General features: G+C 36.5%; 1 protein-coding gene across 1 annotated transcript in view; it reads right to left on the reverse strand.

Annotated features, from left to right (window-relative positions):
* LOC149797412 (minichromosome maintenance domain-containing protein 2-like) overlaps positions 1-15,575 on the reverse strand; it is a 144,396-nt gene extending 128,821 nt beyond the window's left edge. Inside the window, exons 1-3 of the mRNA XM_089962202.1 lie at positions 15,483-15,575; positions 7,694-7,862; positions 2,825-2,885 (exon numbers count right to left, since the gene is read on the reverse strand). Of these exons, the coding sequence (XP_089818328.1) occupies positions 2,825-2,885; positions 7,694-7,825 (193 nt within the window). The 5' untranslated portion in view covers positions 7,826-7,862; positions 15,483-15,575. The remainder of the gene's footprint in view (positions 1-2,824; positions 2,886-7,693; positions 7,863-15,482) is intronic.
* Positions 15,576-20,913: the final 5,338 nt, after the last annotated feature.

Raw genomic sequence — 20,913 nt, forward strand, 5'->3', positions numbered from 1 at the left:
ATTTGGCTTTTCTCAAACATATTCAATCTTTAATAGGTAATATTTTTAACTTACCAGCTAAATTTCCCTTGCTTTCTTTCTGGATTGACTTAGCCCTAATGCTATTTTTGAAGATGTGCCAGCTTTGCTATGTTTTTATCATTTGAATTACCCCATACTATATTACAGTAGTCTAAATAGGGTTGTATATAACTGTTGTAAAATAATTTTCTGTGCCTTTCAAGGAGAAAATGTCTTATCCTGTGGAGTAGCCATAAACTTGAATTGACTTTTTTACTGATATGTTTGATATGTTTAATCCATGATAGGTGATTATCTACCAGAATACCAATTAGTCTATCATGACAGACCAATTGCAAATTTTTATCCTTTTTTGCCATGTTGAGATAAGTAATATTTTAGTTTTACCAGTATTTACTATGATGCCATTGCATGTGCACCAGTTTTCCAGTTTGTTATGGGCATTCTGTAAAGAAATTTCGAGTTCATGCTTTGTGTTTTGGATGTCTGACAATGTTGTGTCATCTGCATAGAAATCTGTAGATGATATTGAGTCTCTTAGTAAAAGTGGTAGGTCATTAATAAATAAAATAAATAGTAATGAACCTAGAATTGAGCCTTGTGGTATTCCATATCTAATTATTCCAGGTTCAGACAGAACATTATTTATGTAAACATGTTGTGTTCTCTCACTTAAGCATGAAGTAAACTATCTAATTGTTCCTTCATCACTTTTGTAGATTTTCAGTTTCTTAAAAGGATTTCATGATCCACCATCTCAAAAGCTTTCCTGAAATCTACAAATACAGATCCTATTATTCTACCTTGGTCAAGTACTTGAAGCCATTTATCAGTTAAGGAGATCAAGGCAGTCTCACATGAATGTTTCTATCTAAAGCCTGATTGATTAGGGTGTAACACCAAGTGTTTGGTTAAATATGACATGAATGAGTCATAGACATGTTTTTCAATCAATTTTGACAAGTTCAGTAGTACTGAGATTGGTTGGTAGTTAGCAGCATCATCCTTAGAACCAGACTTGTGAATAGGAGTTACTTTTGCTGTTTTCCGTATTTTGGGGACAGATGAGGTTGCAATACTAAAATTGATTATGAATGTTATGCAATCTACAATATCAGAGTTAGAAGATTTAATGAGTCGTGGACCAATCTGATCAAGTCCTGTAGATTTCTTGGTATCAAGTTCACTGAGACATTTTTTAACAAAGTTTTTTTATACTAGTGGGATAGAGAAACATACCTCCTTACAGATTGTGCTGCTGCAGAACTTTTTAAGTTCATTAAAGTTGTTTTCTATCACTGGTTCTTTTAACATTGTGGTAATGTTGGTGAAAAAATCATTGAAAACATTTGCAATGTCAGTGTCATCAGTGATTATGGTGTCATTTACCAGAAGTGAGTGAATTTTATGTCTGATCTTTACATGTTCCTATCGGTGAATTCATTGAAAACTTTCCGAATGGAGTTTGTGTTGCTTTAGACCTTTTGTTTTCAAGCAATGATTGATAATAAGTTTTTTTTAGCTTTTTAATCATACTTGTTATTTTATTTCTCCATACTTTATATTGTACATGGTTTCCCACAGCCTTGAACTGGTCTCGTGTTTTCATAGCATCTTGGATTTCAGTAGCAAGCCAATTTGGTTGGATTTCATTCTTTATTTGATGTACTTTCAGTGGTGCATGCTTAGAGACTACATCCATGAATAAGTCAGTCTACACCTCAGAGATTCAATAGCTGACTTGTTTGTATTTTAAGAACTTTAGGTGGATTACCAATACTTCTATTATTGTTGGAGGAGTTAAAATCTAATGTTGTCTTTTGTCTGTCTTTTCTGTAGTTCTTTCAGTGCTTTCTTGGAATTTGTTGCATAGTTGGTGGTTATAGCTTTGTCATAGCTTGTCTCCATGTATTATGTTTCAAACAGCCACAATGATAAATGTCAGACAGCAGCTTGCGACTACATTCATTCTGCAGTCTTACTATCCCCTTTGTAAGAACAGCTCTTACTATGTGCATTTTTTATGTTTTCTGTTACATTCTGACCTATATTCTCTCTGTATTTGTTAATGTTTGCCAACATATCGTGAGAGAACTCGATGCAATCTCTGCTTTGGTTAGGCACAGAATAATACAAGCCTTCCCAGCACACATAATCTCAAAAGGTGTGACATCGGTAAATGCTTGTACACTTGTCCTGTATGCAGACAGTGTATTGGGCAACCAGACATCCAAATTTGTTGCTTGGTCATTGAGGGGGTAATACAAACCCCCTCAATGAAGAAAGGGCATTAATCTATTTTTTGTAAATATGGTAGATTGTAACATAAATATTTATTTTAATATGGTTGGTTTCAAAAATAAATATTTTCATTTTCAAGGCAATTTGTGTTCTTATAAAATTCTTAAAACAAGTTAGTATCTATTTTTATAAATGTAGTTTTGCTAATTATTTATTCTATGTATAAAAGGTGTAAGTGGAGGGGGGAACAATCACCTAATTCTTAACCCAGTGGGGAAATTTTCAGCTGGAGGGGAAAGAATTGGCTAGCCCATTGTTTTTGAGGGGGAAAAGAATCATCTAGTTAATTCTTTCCCCAGATTAAGCAGGAGGGGAAAAGAATTGGCTAGCCAGTTGTTTCCCCCAGAGAAAGAATTGGGAAAACTTTCAAAGGGGGGTAAATTTGACTACTACACTGGGACTTTGCATTTTGTTGACATATGTAGCTGGTTAACATAACTGATGTTGATATAAGTCCGTAGGAGTATACAAGAGATGTATAATCTATGTTTATTTTACCTACCACTCATTTCCAGCAGATCACAAGGTCTGATGAAAATTTTGAATGAGTATACAAACTGTTCCTGGAAAAAAGCATAGAGAATAATAAACAAATTTAATCTTAAACAGACCATGTACATAAATGCATGTACTTTAACACTAAAAGACGGCTGATACTTTCCAGGAGGATCATTTCTATCAGCTGTTGCTAGTAAAATTCAGTTTGAGTGACTAGTTACATGACATCGCATTTAAAATCAGAATGGGATACATTCCATTTCAAAGAACATTGCATACATCTATTGTCACATCATATCCAATAATAATATTAGTTATATGAAGTGTGTTCATACTTTTTTACTTTAAACAAATTTAAGTTGCATAAGTCTGAGAAGTTTTAATGAAATATAGCACTTATGTTGCAATGTTCACTTTCTTCAGTCACTATCTCAGTTGAATTAGGCTGATTGCAGATTTGAGATAATTTATGAAAAAGTGCACCAAAATTTCAACAGAATATGTGAAAATTGTATAATATTTTCAAGCCCTACCATAAAACGAAATGGGGAGGGGGGATAAACTAATTATAATGATGCAATACTCACCTGCTGCTACTTACTGTATCATTGGTACTTTCCCAGGAGGAAAATTAGCAGAACATAAAATGATGAAAATTTCATCCTCCCAAAGAAGAAGATTCCAAAACACTGGATTGTCCCAATGGATTACCCAGTACATATTGCCCATGCATACTGCTACTCTTTCCTTCTTTTCAAGGAAGCAGCTGAACTTAGAGGGATGTCAGTGCGGGTAAGTGTAGGGAATCTAGCAATATCAACAGGTAAATATTACATCATTAAAATTAGTTAAACCTGCTCCCCATTGAAGAAAAAAAATACATTTTAATATCAGTAATATCATACCTATTGCAACTGCACAACTGAATTAGTCAGTCTGGTGGGAGGCTGATGATCCAACAACTTGTCAATAAAAAACAAATACAAGGAATATTTGCTCATATTAAAAAGTAGTAGACTAATTCAGAATGGAATCTGCATCTGCCATATTCTGAGTGAAGACGATTGGGACCAGTGAAAATGTCTTTGCTTTGGTGGACTATTGAGTGAAAGTAAAAGGAAGAAAAAGTAGTGACAGTGCCATATATGGCTTACATCACATATTCCAAAGATGAATGAGCTAAACAGACCCACAAGGCAGCAATGGCTCAAACCTCATGGGCTTTAACTTTCACAAACTGGAAAGGGACTGGTAAGCTCACTTGAGAGATAAAACAATCCACCCTGAAATGGTGGAAGCTGAGATATCAGCTGAACATTTAATGGTGAGGAAATGACGCCTCCTACCCTTCCTTCTCCCTTTTAAGGTTGCCATGTAAAACCATAGCGCCCTAACTGGGCATAAAAGTATATCTGGGGATCTCAATTAGGGGTAGAGCAATGATGGAAGCTGAGTTGTTTCTAAAACAAAACTGGCTGGCAATGGAGTGAAACTGACTCAACATTTCTAATGTACCTGATAAAGCCCTGCTCAATGAACAAGGCATGAAAATACCTCTTTCATTTCACAGACACTAAGGCAAGCAAAAAAGCATCTTGTGGGCATGATTATCAAAGGAAGCTTCACCCAAAAGGTTCATAGGACAAGACACATGAAAGATTCCAGTTAGGCATTAGAGAGTGAAACACTGGGCATTGCAGTTCAAAATACCTGATCATCTCTGTTATGTGAGAATCTGTCCCACTGGCCAGACCTTTAAAAAATTTTAATGTTAGAAAGGACTGTTTGATAGCCCTTAACAGTAGAAACTTGAGCATTTTTTCTCTTTGAAAGGGAAGAGAATAAAATCAGCTAATACACTCAGAGGGCAGCTAGGGATGACATATATTCTACTATGCCAATCATGGAATATTCTCCATCTGGCATCATACACCTTTGACATCAATCTTCTCCTGTACTGCATGATGCACTTGGCTGCAACTTTGATCAAAACATTTGTTTGTGGAGAGAGATCATTTGAGATGAGCCGAGCATGAAGATGGAGATTTGTCACAGAGAGAACCCCTGTGCTGCTAAGGTAAGGTCCTGGGATGGTCCACCAGCAAATCAAGATCGTTTAACTATGATTGCTGGAGCCACTGAGAATCAATCAAAATGATCTGAGCAATGGAGTCCCTGTCTTTGTGTAGGACCTGTGTGACTAAAACAGTTCATAGTCCAGGCCCTCTAGTCGGGGACTCAGAAAACGTAAAAGGGCAGCTTATTGTTTAGCTTGGTGGCAAACAAGTCCATCAAAGGAGTTCCCTAAAGTTGGAACTGTGAGTCTGTTTTGGATTGGTTGAAAGAACATTCTATGAGGACTCTTCTCCTTTTCCTTGACAGACTGTCTGCCAAAATATTCTTCCTATGAGGAATGTGGCAAACTTGGATGGTAATTAATCTGAAATTGCCCATCAAAGAATGTTCCAAAACTCCACACAAAGACAAGGTGTGTGTGTACTTCCTAACCTCCTGAGGTATGCCAACACTAACATTTTGTCAGAGCAGACCAACATGCAACCACCTCTCATTTGATGGATGCACTCTTGAAGGCCTAAGAACACCACCCTCATTTCTAAGTTGCTGATGTGGAGGGTAAATTCTTCCCAGGATCACGAACCCTGAAAAATCAGCCCTAAGCTTCCAATTCAAGATGAGCACTCAAATGAGAGACAAAAAGATGAGCTGAAAACATGATCTTACCTCACATGCAAACAACAGGGACAGATCTTGTCTACTCTGTGCAGGGAACATGAACTAATCAACTGTTTATGAGGAAAATCATCCCCACATTGACAAAATCTTGAGATGGAGTGAGTTTTGATTTCTCTGAGTTTGGTATAAGACTCAGTCTGGTCACAATGGACCAACAATGAGACAGATCTATTATGAACGACTCAAGTCAGTCATTTAAGGTCAACCAGTCATCAAACTATCAGAGGATTGGGATACTTACAGACCTTAAATGGGATGCAACTACTCCCATGACTCTGGAAAAAGGTTTGTGTGGAGGCTAGGTCGAACTGATATGCCCAAAATTAGAAGACCTACCAATCCTGTCTTCACTAGCCAAGGCTCCAATATGTTATCCCTATCTACACCTTGGCAGATAGATCAGAGATTTCAGTGCTTTGTCCTAGCATCATCTACTGGATTTCATAGTTACCTCCATTAGTATGTAATACCAACTAACCCATAGTGTGCAAAATTGTGCTTTGTACATCAGCCGAAAATGGAAGAGTCTAAATGACTTAAAAAAGGATACCTTGTAAGTTTAGCATTGGAAGTATGAGAAAGCCATTACAGGTGTATTTGATGGAAAGGATGTACTCATACAAACACAGACTGGCAATGGAAAATTTCTTATTTATGAGTCAATTCCAGCTGTGTGCACCCCTTCTCTAGATCATGCAGGAACAATGTTCAAATTTGGACAAGTTGATTTTGATTGGATGTGGTGGCATAATGCAGCATCCAATGAAATTCACAGACCCAAAGCACTGATATATCTAATAAATCCACCAAGGTGTAGATAGGGTTAACATATCAGAACAATCGCTTGCAAAGATGTCCCATTCCACGCAAATCCAGAGGTAGTTCCTGTGAGGAAGAAGATAGATGTTTAGGTACACATCCTGAAGATCGATGGATACAGTCCTATTAATTAATTACACAGGACTTTCTCACTTTCTTGGGATCCAGGAAAATCAGGGGTAAAAGACCAGAAAATGATTTTTTAACACTTCTCTACTGTATTCTTCCAAGAAAGGGAGTGATATTGTTCCAGAATCCCTAAAAGAAAGTTGAAAAGAACATTTCGTTTACAAAAAAATTCTATATGACTAAAAGTAAAAGTAACACAAGGAATCTATGGACGAAGTCTATGCTAATTATGTCAATTTTGGTGAGAAGACACTTTACCTTTGTTCTTTCTAACGGTTTAATTGCAAAAAAAAGAAGCAATGCTAAGCTCAAAACAGAAAAATGCAAGATAATGCAGTCAACCAAACTTAAACAAAAGCTAAGGACAACTAAATCAGCAAACAACCAGATAGTTAAAATTGCTAATAAGGAAACTTATTTTTGAAGGTTATCCAAACTAAAATAGAAAATGAGCCTATGTTTGATGACCTAGCACTAAATATGAAGGTAAAAAGTGGTGTACACCATGCTTTCCACAAGCAAAATCAGTAACATTCATGATATAGGCAAAATGAATTAAAATAATTTTTAAGGTGAGTCCACATACTGCAATTATGCAAGAATAGGACAATATTTAAAAAATACATACCCTTATCTAGAATAAACATAACCAAACTTGAAACACACCCTGTCAAGGGGGAAAAGAATAAATAAATTTAAATATAAATCCATACACAATGTGTACAGAACAAATGATAAAGAAAACAATCAAGACAGCTTAATTAACAGTGATAAAAACTCTATCAGGGTAAAATCCTAAAGCTGAAGGGTATTACAACACACATGATAGCAATGCACTCTTTGACCTATGAAGCAAAAGCTAATTCTTTTCAACATAAACAATGCAAGACATAATAACATGGCAACCAAGAAAAGAATGAAAGAGCAGCAATATGCATGGATACTATGTGCAGAGTGTCCTACAGGGGCGATCAGTGATTCACATACAGTCAAGTTATAGCAACAAGTATGGTATTGGTGATATGAAATTTCTATATTCAATCACTATTTTTTAAAAATTACCCCATCCTGCCACACAAAAAATCCAGTTCAGAATAGACCCTTATGAGGCCTCACCAACAAAACTTTCTAGATCTCAAATTCCATCTAAGCGGTTATCTGAAAAACAAACCATTGCTGAATTGTACTTTTCACATAAATTCCTGATGAATTTAAGGTTTCCACTTCTATCAAGGTATCTGAGTGCACTGCAGATGAACTCATACTGCTTTCCTTGAGGATATTTTTTTTCATGTTTGACCATTCCAACTTTGACTTGGAAAATAAACCAGGCTCAACTTCTGAAAAGAAAATAATGTGCTTGTGAGAAAATTTAGTGTAAAACCTGTAAAAAGTTCAAGTGCTTAAAAATAATTTGCTTTCATCGTTTGAGATTAGAATAATTATCATTTCTGCATAATTTTAAAATCTTATAATTTACCTGAAATTACAGCAATGAGATAAATGAAATTTTTGAAAGTCAACGCATAGAACAAATGCAGGATATTCTTTAAATTCACCCCTGGTAATTCTAAAAAAGTCTATAATTGATCCCAACAGCCATTGTCACAAGTCCAGGCAACAATCTCCTATGCTCTATGGCTGCCTGTGCCAAGATTTCCTCATTTGATATGAGTAAGCATAAACAAAAAATTACATCATCAACAATACAATGTACCAATATCCTACACCTCAATGAAAGAGCCAATTTTATCTATCAGTAAGCAACTAAGTTTGGAAAAGAAACTTGCCTCATTTAAAAAGTGTGAAAGTTCATGTTGGGTCAGAATGATGAGAATTTTTTTTTACTCACACTTGCATTGACTGGTTCAAGAGGTGTATGTATATTCATTAAGAAATGAGGAAATCTCTATACAGGTAACCATCAGTGATAAAGGAGCAAAGCAGATTGTTGCTCATCACTTGTTATGATGCCTAACAGTATGAGGAATGAGATTCTTACAGACCATAGTTTATCCATCAGTTTATTTCTCAAGTTCTCATGCATACCCTTTTTCCTTAACAAGAGCACAACTCCAGCAATAGATTATCCAAGTTTTATTTCAAGGCTAGTCTGATTCTTCTGTACTTAACTGAAGCCTGAAATCCATCTCTGACAACAAATACTGTTCGACTGTTCCTGTGGCATAAGTGGTTAGAGTGTCCACCTCGAATGCCGAGTCAAACCAAAGACTTATAAAAGAGTACTAGCAGATACCAAAGACTAATAATAATAATAATGAGGACTTTGTATAGCGCCTAATCTTTAGAAGCTCTAAGCGCTTTACATTAGACAACACATATAAGATAAAAAACATATATAATGATATGATTACAAAAACAAACACCATGAAATTAGAAAACATAAAAAAACATGCTGAAAATATTTAAGGTAGGAAACATTATTAGGTCTTTAAGTTTGTTCTTGCAGTCAAAATAAGTGAGTTTTGAGAGCAGTGTTGCAGTGTTGTTGGGTTTAACGCCATTTTTCAGCACACGATAGCCTATGCATGGCGGCCAGTATTAATGGTGGAGGAAGAACCCGGGAAAACCCTGAGAAGAACCACCGACCCACGAGAAGCTACTGGCAAGCTTTCTCACATACCCACATTTGCCGAATCCTGGACTCAAACCCATGCCGACAGAGGTGAGATGGCAGTGATCCGTAACGGAGAGCGCTTTAGACCACTCGGCCACTCGGGGCACTGAGTTTTGAGAGCACTCTTGAATGTGATCACTGTGTCTTTGTGTCTAAGTTCAGTGGGCAATTCATTCCACATTGCTGGGCCCTGGTATGCAAAAGAACGCTGTCCATATGACTTAGTTTTCATAATGGGAATAATGAGTATATGACTGTCAGAAGAGGAGCGGAAGTATCTTGCTGGTGTGTACAAACAGGTGAGGTCAGATAGGTATGTTGGACTAGAGTCCGTCAGTTAAACGTAGCACAGAGAACCCATTTTGTGTTTAATTCTGGATTGAATGGATAGCCAGTGTAGAATACTGAGCAGTGGGGAGGTGTGCTCTGATTGTGGTACTCTAAATATGATCCGAGCAGCTGTGTTTTGAACTTTAAGAAGTTTCTGGAGCAGATATTGAGATGAACCAGACAGAATTGAGTTACAATAGTCCAGTCTTGAAAGTACTAATGAACACACAAGTGTTTTAGTGGCATCAACTGAAAGATATTTGCAAATGGAGCTGATGCATCTCAGCTCAAGATATGCACCCTTGCATATGTTCAAGACATGTTGGTGCAATGTGAGAGTGCTGTCCAGAGTAACACCTAGGTTTCATACTGATTGTGTGAATTTAATGTTGGTGCTGCTGATATTTATTGTTTGAGGTAAAGGATGTGAATGAGAAAGTCTTTGTGTTGTGATTAGAATGGCCTCAGTTTTATCATCATTCATCTGCAGCTTGTTACATGTCATCCATGATTTCACATCAGAAATGCACCTCTCTACAGCTAGATTTGGGTGGCTAGATTTGTATATTTGGGTGTCATCAGCGTACAATTGGTGAGACACTGGATGATGATCTATGACACTTGAAAGCGACTGAGTGTATAGAATGAAGAGAACAGGTCCAAAAACAGACCCCTGTTGAACACCACAACATATATCAACTGGGCTGGAGTGTATTCCATTTGCAGATACAATTTGTGTCCTGTTGAACAAGTAGGACTTGAACAACATTAAGGCTGTATCATGAATGCCAAATACATGCTGGAGATGGTGAAGTAATATATCATGGTCTATTGTGTAAAATGCTGCAGACAAATCAAGGAGGGTGAGGACCGTAATCTTTCTGCTATCCAACGCAGAGAGAATGTCATTAACTACTTTTAGAAGAGTAGTTTCAGTACTATGGCAAGGGTGATATGCAGATTTTACATTGCTAAAAAGACTGTTTGAATTCAGATGAGATACAAGCTGGGATAGAACAACCTTTTCTAAGATTTTTTATATGAATGGGAGATTAGAAACTGGGCAGTAGTTCTTTAAATCGTTATGGTCTAGTGTTGGTTTCTTCAGCAGAGGCTTTACAATGGCAGTTTTGAAAAATGATGGGAATTCCCCAGATGAGAGAGAGGTATTAATAACATCAGTTAGTGAAGGCAATACTGGATCTAAGCACTCAAGCAGCAGTGATGTTGGAATTGGATCAAGTTGACATGACTTTGGTGCACTCTTCATCATGACTGTACATATGAAATCCATAGAGACAGGTTGAAATGCTGCTAATGGTTGCCGCTCAAATTCTTTATCCCAACTGTATGGTGATGATGAGTCATATTGAAATTGTTGTGTCAAGCTTATCTCTAATGGTTTGTACTTTGTCACGGAAGAAATTTGCAAACATGTCCAGAAGGTTGACTGGATAGAAGGTAGTTGGAAGTGGTGTAGATTTGTTCCTTGACATTAACTTGTTAGTAATCTTGAAGAGCTCTTTGCAGCTGGAACTTTCCATAATCTTAGTACTGTAGTGGGCTGATTTCGCTGCATGGACTATATTTGTGACATTCTTCTTAGCAGCTTCATAGATTTGCTTATGAATAGTGAGTCTGGTGTAAAGCCAAAGCCTCTCAGCTTTATGGCGGTCTCTTTTAGCAGTGCGAAGCTGGTCCCTAACACTGCTATACCATGGAGAACACTTTTGAATTGATACTCCGCACTTGGTAGCTGGGGCATGTTTGTCAAGCAATGAATGCAGGCAGTTATCGAGTTGTTCTGCTTTAGGAGGTAAGCAAGTTATTAGGCTTGCTTGGATGTCATGCATTAGTTTGGTTCTATTTATCATACGGAGGTTTCTCTTAGTAGCAGATAAAGGTGGAGGGTTAGGGACTGATACATCAAGATGGCATATAATGCAGAGGTGATCTGATGCAAGGTCAAGGGATACCAGGGAGGACCGTAGAATGTTATCATCAGGTCTATGAAGAATCCAGTCTAAAATGTGACCATGTTTATGGGTGGGTTGGTAATCTTACTAAAAATCTTACTAACAGCTGCCTCACTTAGTGCTCAGCATTAAGAGGTTAGTGTTAGGACTGATCTGCCTAATGTCAGAATAATGTAACTGGGTGGGACATAATGCTACATATTTGCAGCATGATGTCACAGTGCTAGACATCAATATTATTAAAAATATATGCTCTAAACCAGGCAATAGAAAAAGAGTGAAAACAAACAACTTTTGCAAAATTCAACAACAATAATATATTTCCTAAATTACAAAGTGAAAAATGTATAAAGAACTCAAGGTATTGCAAATTAAATTGAAATAATTATAGAATTTCTAACAGTCCTAATGATTAAAGTTCAGAATATACTTTACTTGTATTCCAAAATAAATCCAATGTTGGAAGTGTTGATGTCCCTGTTGATGTCATAGTGATATGCCAACAGTCTTTCATTGAATTACAATAATATAATCCAAAAATATATCTTTATATGAATTTAAATACCAAATCATAATTCCTGAAGATACGTTCCTTAACCAGATCATAATCAGCACTTTGCTGTAATGACAAGGTAGTGCAGATGTCATCAGCTTTGCTAAAACGTGCACTTGTAATAAAAGAGTCCAATGCTTTCTTGGCCATTGCAAATTTTCAGCAATTTTTTCAAAATAGGAAAATATTTAACAACCTCTTTTTCCTTAAAAGAGGGTAGTAACCTAATAGTTTTAGTAACATCAAAACATGAACTTGTGTGCAAAGTGGGGGATTGATTTCGACTTGCCAGTTCCAATTCTTTTAATCTAAATTGAAATTCCCTTCCTTTTCTCTCTGCATTTCTCTTTCTTCCTTTTCACATTGCAGTTACATCTGCATTAGCTTATCTTCTCTTTCCCTTTCTCTCTCTCTCTCTTTCAACTTTCCATAACTGCAATTGTATTGTATCTTTTTTCTCTTTCTGCAACTGCAATTGCATTAGTTTCCCTTCTTTCTGAAGCTCAAGCTTTCTTAAGTCAGTTCCATTATTGTCTGGTAATTGCAATTCCAACACTTCCATGTTAGAGTCAGATGGAGACTTACTAATCAAACCTAAAGCACTTTTGACTGCTTTGGTGGTCTAGTGGTTATTGTCCACCTTGGATGCTGGAGGCTGCGGGTTCAAACCCCAGCCTAGTCATATCAAAGACTTATAAAAATGGTACTAACAGCTGCCTCGCTAGGCACTCAGCATTAAGAGGTTAGTGTTAGGACTAGTCAACCTGGTGTCAGGATAATGTGGCTGGGTGGAACTTCAAGCTACATGTCTGCGGCATGATGCCCCAGTCCTAGACATCAATATTATTAAAAAATCTATGCTCTAAACCAAGTAATAGAAAATAGCAAAAACAAACAACTTTTGCAAAATTCAACAAATAATATATTTTCCTAGAATGCTAGACATTACTATAAGCTGCCACACTGCAGTCATCAAAGCAATATGACTCAAATTCTTAATGCAATATTAAAAATCCAAAAACACACACATGCAAATAATACCTTCAACTTTTAAAAAATTTGAAACAAATGATTTTAAAATTTCAAAAACAAAATTTTCTGAAATCTTCAATTTTCTATTATCACGCTTATGATCTTAAATTAAGAAAAAGGAAAGTACAAAAACCAACAAATTTTGTACAGAAGTCCAGGGACAGAACACTTCTCCCCTGGCCACACTTTCAGTGATATAACACTTACAGCAATTGCTCACAACCCAGACTAGAGTCCACAAACTAGGAAAGAAAAGGAATCTTAATGGATACGCTGCTTTAGAACATTGGAACCAAGCAGTTCAAACCAAGAAGACTAGAAAAAGACAACTATGCACAAAATTATCTTTCGCAACTGACGCATTTTCTTTTAAATAATTCTCTAACTTTGCTTAATAGCCTATGGCTACTATAACAATAAAATATCTGGATATAATGTGCGCTTACATAAAATTACACAAAATAACAAATGTCGTTATGGCTCATCAATTTCTAGGTCAATACAAATATTTTCCAGTATCAGTAACAATCTGAAACAAAATAGTTGAAAGATAATAAAGTTGAAAGGTTGAATTCCTATAGAAACAGTCATGTAAAGTTTCGCAAACTTAACCGTTTTTCTGTTTTATTTGTTTGTTTTATATATATATATATAGTAACTGAACAGATCTTTTTAATCAGCTGCATATTGGTGGTGAGCACTGAAATTAAATCATCTTTAAATAAGTATTACGAATTATTTACACATTATTCATGACAAGCTTCAACAGATACTCTAAATTGTTAATAAGCATTCAATTTAACATGGTCATATGCATAATGTTGACACATCATGGCAACAGTTATAGGTTAATTCAACTTGGCCACTTTGATACTCACTGTTTCCTTCTCTTAACAAAATAAACAAACTTTGTGGCTGACTTCCAAGTTTTTTTATAAACAAAGGCATACGCTCATTTATACAACTCTCTCTTGCACATGCATACCGTCTAAGGATAATATGTCGTAGGTAACTACACCATACATTAGATTAATTAAATTATTATGATTGCATTTCCAAATTGAGCAAATTACAATCAATTGTGTCATCATCATTCTGTGTGTACATTACCATTCACTATATATCAGACCGTTCAAGTACATCCATGGTACATCAATACATGAATTGCATTTGAAATAGTTAAAAAAGTAATTAGTTCATAGAAAAAATCATTAAATCGAAGTTTGTTTTGCTCTGTATTATTATTAAAATAATTACAAATAATAATCATACTGGTAATTGGTAACAGCCATATCAAGCGTGAAATTCAAAATGGCCACAGGACAAATGGTTGTGCTATTCCAGGTGGATTTACAAGTCACCAAACATATGATTTGCTCAGGAAATATAATCTACACATCACCAAAAGAACCTTCAGCTGATGGTAGCTGCACAGCCACGAGAAATACCGGTAAGTGTATAACATGTACAATGATATTTGCAGACAAACTTGTATGCAGATAATTACAGCTTTTAATGAATAGGTGATATCAGCCCCTCACCCGAAAATCAATACTATCATAGGTGAAGGGCTGATTTATTGGCCTAGGTGTGATGCAGTACAATCCAGATTGAATGTTACATGCAGTCTTTTCATGACGAAAGCTATGCATGTTGATTTAAAAAAATCAACCTACAGTATCCTATAATATGACAATCAGACTTGATGTACTCTTTTTTTACCCAGTTTAGTACCTGGTCACAATTATAAATGTTCATAGCGATCGAAAATTTTCATCTGAAAGTTTCTTGATGACAATTAAGGTGCAAAGCATTCAATAATCATGACTGAATAGACTTTGGTTAAATAAAATTAGTATTAGATTTTAAAACTTTAATTTATAATTATGATGAGTAAATGTGCGTAAATAACCTTTATGGTGGTTACTTAAGTACAGCTTTTGTTTAGAGTGTGCCAACATATGTAATTATGCGTTAGATAAATATGTCCTTACTTTCTAGCTCTCAATTTGAACTTTCCCGGGCTTTTCCATACAGTTCAGGGCTAGTTTCGATAATTTGCGGTATTTCGTGCTACCGCGAACAGGATGGGGTTGTTGGCAAGTTGTTTTCCGCCTATTTGTTTGTTTGTTTGCGGGGGGGGGGGGGGGCATTAGTTTTGTGGCGGAGGGTATAATATGACTGGTGTCTGCCACCAGTCATGTCATCTAAGAAAGAAGAACATATCTTTGGTCTAGGAATCGGAAGAGAGAAGGTGATACTGATATCGGCCTCAAGTTTCATGGTAGTATGTTTAAATCCATTTTAAATGCACGCACAATCTCTCTTCAAGAGTACAAGTTGTTCCAATCTTACTTTACAGTGTTTCAAACAAACAGAAAAATCTCATAAATTCAGTAGTGTACTAATGAAATGTCAATGTTTAACAAACTTTTTTCGTTATTTTTTTCTTCTTCTTCTTTTGTTTCTTTACCGAACGCTGATTTGCCTACAATCAACGACATCAGCAGCAGACAATCGTGGCAGGAGCTGGAAGCGGTGCAAATATTAATTCATATAATTTAATCCCGGATGTGACATTTTATTGCCATCCCGCTGAAAAGGGCGTGGTGGTGGTGGTGGTGGGGGGGTTCTTATGACTTTCCGATAAAAATACCCATTCTTTACAGTGTATCATCCAAACACGAACGTTGTATTGTTTACATGAAACCTTATCTAAAGGAATAAATGTTGATTTTTTATGGAGTTTTTCTTCTTCGAATCGCAAAGCCTTCAAAATCAGGACTTTTCGAGTTATGATTTTATCCTGAAGGTTTTTTTCGCAGTGTTTCCCTTTATATTTTTAGAACTCAGTTTTCAATCATCACCTTATATCCAGGATTTTGCTAACGTGGAGTTAAATACTACACATGCATGCATACATGCATGCATACATACATACATACATACATACATACTTTGTTCACTGCCTGAATGTTTTTGCACTTGCGACTTAAAAATGCAAGAGAGCTGGGGGAGGGGGTATCTACATGTATTAGCTTTCATTATTTCAAAGTATGTCAATTTATTGTAGAAGAATTACAGTTTTCACAAATACCGAAAGAATACAATCTTAGAATTATTGTTTTCACGCCATCCTGTTGGTTTATAACCACCACCCCCAAACCGATTTTTAAAAAACATAGAAGGCATCAGTTATATTTTTTAAAAATGCGCGAAGTTTAATTATTTCATTCAGTGATTTATAATTTCTAAGCTGATTGTCGCCAGGGAGTCACAACCGAAATAAGCTTGAAGAAAAACATATTGCTAGCAAGGTTGTACTTTGAATAATCTTTTTTCTTTTTGGGGGCACCAGACAGATGCCCCCTCCCCCCTCCCAAATTTCCCCCCAAAAATAAAAGTGTTTTTATGTGTTTGCGTTTCCCCCCAATGTTCGTGTGTTTGTATTCTTTCATAAAAGAATTTATACCAAAAATATATTTATCTGCAAATTTTTGATGGGGTATTTTTTCTTCTTCTTTTACTGGATTTTCTGGGGCTCTTTCGCAGGCCTGGAAAGAAAAAATAACAACAATTAAAAGGTGGGTTATTTTTTTTACAGAAAATTAACATTTATTTATATTCCAGTTTTAACTTCTGAAATGTGTACAATCAAGTTAGAGGATGAGATCATTATTTCTATTTGTCATTTTGTTTTCTTTGACACTCGCCGTGAGAGAAGAGAACGTGGCTCCGGCCCGTTTGCGGTACCGCCCTTACGCGGTATACCGGAGTCCCTTACCCATCTCCCCCTCCCCTGGTCTAGTGTTACACTATGTGATGATGTCTAGTTGGGTTTAATTTTTAAAACTTTTATATTGGAATTCTTACTACTTGGCCACATGATAGCATAACTGTGGTAATATAAACAATTATTTTTGAAACTACCTTATTTTCGAAATTTACATCTATATATAAAATATTATTCCTGTGGTATTTATACTTCTTACATATTTCCGTTATCAAACTAATTGTATTATTTTTGGTTTTGTCGCATTGGGCAATCGTATGGAGTTTTGTAAAATTTGCTACTTTACATAAAGGGCATTTCGGTACTGTTCTAATTATACGACGTCTTACAGTTTCTTCGCCTGTAAGCCAGACGTTGTGTAGATATTAAAAAATTATACTTTGAATTTTGACAGATCTTATAGCGAAGCCGAATCAGTAGATATACAGGGCCTCCCATGCTGTCCCCGTAAAAGGTTGCACTTTTTCATTATATTTATTATATTTGACAGTTTTAGAAGTAGGGGGGCTTGGCAGTCCCAGGCCCCCTCTACTGTTTGCTCTATAAAGAGTCTCATTTATAATGTAATGGGTCTTGTAATTCCATATGTAGTTAATTATTTCATTATCTAGCTTATTTAAAATTTTGTTTTCCATATCAATGGATCTAATTATCTAATTCATATTTGAATACAAGTATGTTTTAGCCAATTGGGTCCGCTCTATTATGCATAGTGGCGTTAGGGCCCATATTTGTGCATTTTCTCCGATTTTTTCGATTATGTGTTTGTAGTTTTCTATGATCTCTTTTCCCCCAAAGTATATCTCTAGCGCTTTCACTGTATCTCTTAGTAGTTGGGGAAGAAACCCAGATGGGTTTCCTCTCCAGTTTCCTATTTTTAGAATTTCGGTCTTATAATGGTTTATTTTTTAGCCTGATGCTTTCCCGCAATTTTCAAATTCTTTCTCTAAGTGTATAAAAGATTTTGCATCTCTTAAACAGTTCGTACAATCATCAGCATGTTGGAGCATTTTAAATTCCTCTTTTAGGTTTGAAATATGTATACCTTGTATTCCTGGATTTATCCTTATTTTGTTGCTTAGAATTTCAATTGCAATTACGTATAATAGTATGGATAGTGGGCAACCTTGCCTCACCGATCGTTGTATGTCAAATTTCTTCGTACATTTCCCATTAACCTGTGTACATGAATTTATTTCTGTGTATAGGATTTCAGTCCCTTTTCAGAATTCCGAATTTTTCTAATACTTTTTGGATATAGTTGTGTTCTAATCGGTCAAAAGCGTTTTCTTGATGGAAGAGTACCATAGCTCCCTTCGTACCTGTTGCATGTTTTCAAGCAACATATATGATGTAGTTCATTAAGTTGCTAATTAAGTCTCGATCATAGCAAACGAAACATGATGTTGCTGCTAAAATAAAAGACTAGGAAAACAACATTTTCTCGCAGTCGAAATAAGCTTGAAGAAAAACATATTGCTAGCAAGTGTGTCCTTTGAATGATCGAGGCGAAAGATTGCGGCTTGTAGGTTTGAAGCGGTCTGTTGAATTTATATGAAGTTTACGATTTGGAACACCTAGCAACACTCGTTAGCACCATGTCAAGCTGCGTGCAACAAAGAACAACTGGATTGGAAATTCTTGTGAATAGTATTCAAAATCTACTGATTGGGAACGGTTTAATCTACAAACTGTGTTGATGTTATTTCGTTGTGTCACGTTGTGTGAGAATATTTGCTAACATATCTGCCTCGTGTTTAAAATGTATACTGATTGAATTCGTAATTTGGGTAATGGCAATACGGGTTATATAATATTACGACCTTAGACCGATTCTGAAACAAAAAAACTACCTGTCCGTGACTTAGCCATTGCGTCACCGTCAACTTGCGGTTAATTCAAAGATAACCTGGCCTCGGTAGTGAGAAACTCAGTTTGTTTTTCAATCAACCAGTGATGTCAACGGTCCGATTAGGATTAGACACCGGAAAACCCGACATTATAACATGTCAGTGTTATTACCCCCAGGCAGTTTTCAAAGAGACCACCGGTATCCATTAGGAAATAAGATAGCCACATTTTGTGCGTGTTTCTTTTTCAGCCAGATATTATCTTGTTACAGTTATTTTGGAAGAATCAGAACAGGTTTTGACGTGAGTAAAGAAACATCACGCATAGTGGGGCACCCTAGGGACAATGGGACTTACCATTAAAAACAGGGTCCCGGCACTCTGGGGACAGTGGGTAATTTATCATTGTGGGCCAGTGTAGGCACAATAGGAACTTAACATAGGAAATTTTAACATGGGTGGGTCTATAGAGGGACAAAACATATTGGGCCTGTCTAGGGACACTAGGAATGGAACAGGGAAGGTAACGTCACAGGACTAAAGATTGGTAAAATGTAGCAAAGGGCTGACCTCAATAGGTCCAAAGAGCGGGGGGTGGGGGGAGGAAAAACCTACAATGGTTGGCGGGAACGGGATTGGCGGGACAGAGACATAGATAACACAGAAAATATGCAACATACAAACATAAACAACTATACAACCGACTAAAAAAAAAATTGGCAAGAAAGCAAAGGTTTTCGAGGCATATAAGTGGCCCTGAAAAGGAACTTTATGTTCTTCTATTTTCTCCAGTTCTTCCACCAATTCCTCACTTTCTCAATAATTCTTTTCTTCTTCTTTTCCGTCTCTGGAATTCTTTTCTTCTTCTTTTCCGTCTCTGGAATCCAGTCAGGATGTTCTACTGATCTAAATTTCTTTTGCACCTTCTTCCAGTTTTCAATCAGTCTTTCAAACTCCTCTTTTTTCCTTCTGTTTTCTTTGCCCTTTCTTTCTTTAACCCACCTGTCTTTTATCTTCTTCACTTCTTCTTTCAGCACTTTTCTCATTATTCATCTCTTTTCTTTAGTTGGTCCAGCCCCTACTTGACAAAGGAGCACTCTGTCCAATGCATTATGTCTTCTAAAAAGGACCTGACTTTCATCACATTATCAATGGCCTCCTTCAAGGTTCCAACTCTCACATAAGGAAGTTGAATGAAACCTCTTAACATTTCGACTTCCTCCTCCATCATACCTTCAACCAGGCCCCTGGCTACAATCAGGCTGGTCACTTGACTTGTCACAAAGCCTTTGGTAACTAGATACCTCTATTCATGTTGTATCTTTTCCACCACATAGGAGGCATCCACAATCCAGTACCAACTATCCTTCAGTTTGTTGAACAACTCTATTGTCATCTTCGTTTATTCAATGTTGAATGGCGCGAATGACGAACACTTTCATTTTATATTTGTCAAGCACGGGCGTGAAGGAAAACATCCCTTACACTCACTTCACGTATTATGTACTATCCATACAGAATCACAGCTATAACATACCGGAAGACGCATCCTACTGAAACGATTCAGCGCTGCATACACAAAATACCCGATGACAACTCTACTTGACGCTGCAGAATTCCTTTGCGAATTCCAGAAGTTCCAGGCATTCCCACTAAGACAGCGGAATGAAACTCGGACGGCGGAGGAAGTTTGCGAGGAAGAAGAACGCCTTGGCAACTTCCCACCTGGGGAAGAATAACAGCCCTTATTAGGGCTACCAAATTGCCTTTTATTTAAGGGAACCCTTTTGGCTTGGTTTCCGAATTCGATAAAACCTCAGTATTGACATGATCCTTTAATCGCCTGCTTCAAAATTAAAACTTATTTACTTAATAGTGACTGGACTTTTTATATGTCGCTTAGACATTTAGCAAATTGAAATTGTTTGTGAAATTATCATGTACAGTATGTACTAGTACTATTGGAATTGTTAGGAGATAGGAAAGTTACAAGACTTGTTTGGATTTAACCCAATTGCACGGGTGGCTTACACATTATTGGTTATGTTAGGGTCTATTAAATAACTGGACTAAAATTTGATTTAGTACGGGCTGGTGTTTAGTGACTCTCGTGCGGAGAGCCTTCTTGCCAGACCGTTTTTTCCTCCCTTGTTACTCCCGGACATTCGTACGTGAGCGGAGATATGGAACGATTTCCACCCGCTAAAACACAGGTGTCC

The sequence above is a fragment of the Sinohyriopsis cumingii genome, chromosome 6, assembly GCF_028554795.1.
Source record: "Sinohyriopsis cumingii isolate HCF-2022 chromosome 6, ASM2855479v2, whole genome shotgun sequence".
In the NCBI taxonomy this organism is placed as follows: Eukaryota; Metazoa; Mollusca; class Bivalvia; order Unionida; family Unionidae; genus Sinohyriopsis; species Sinohyriopsis cumingii.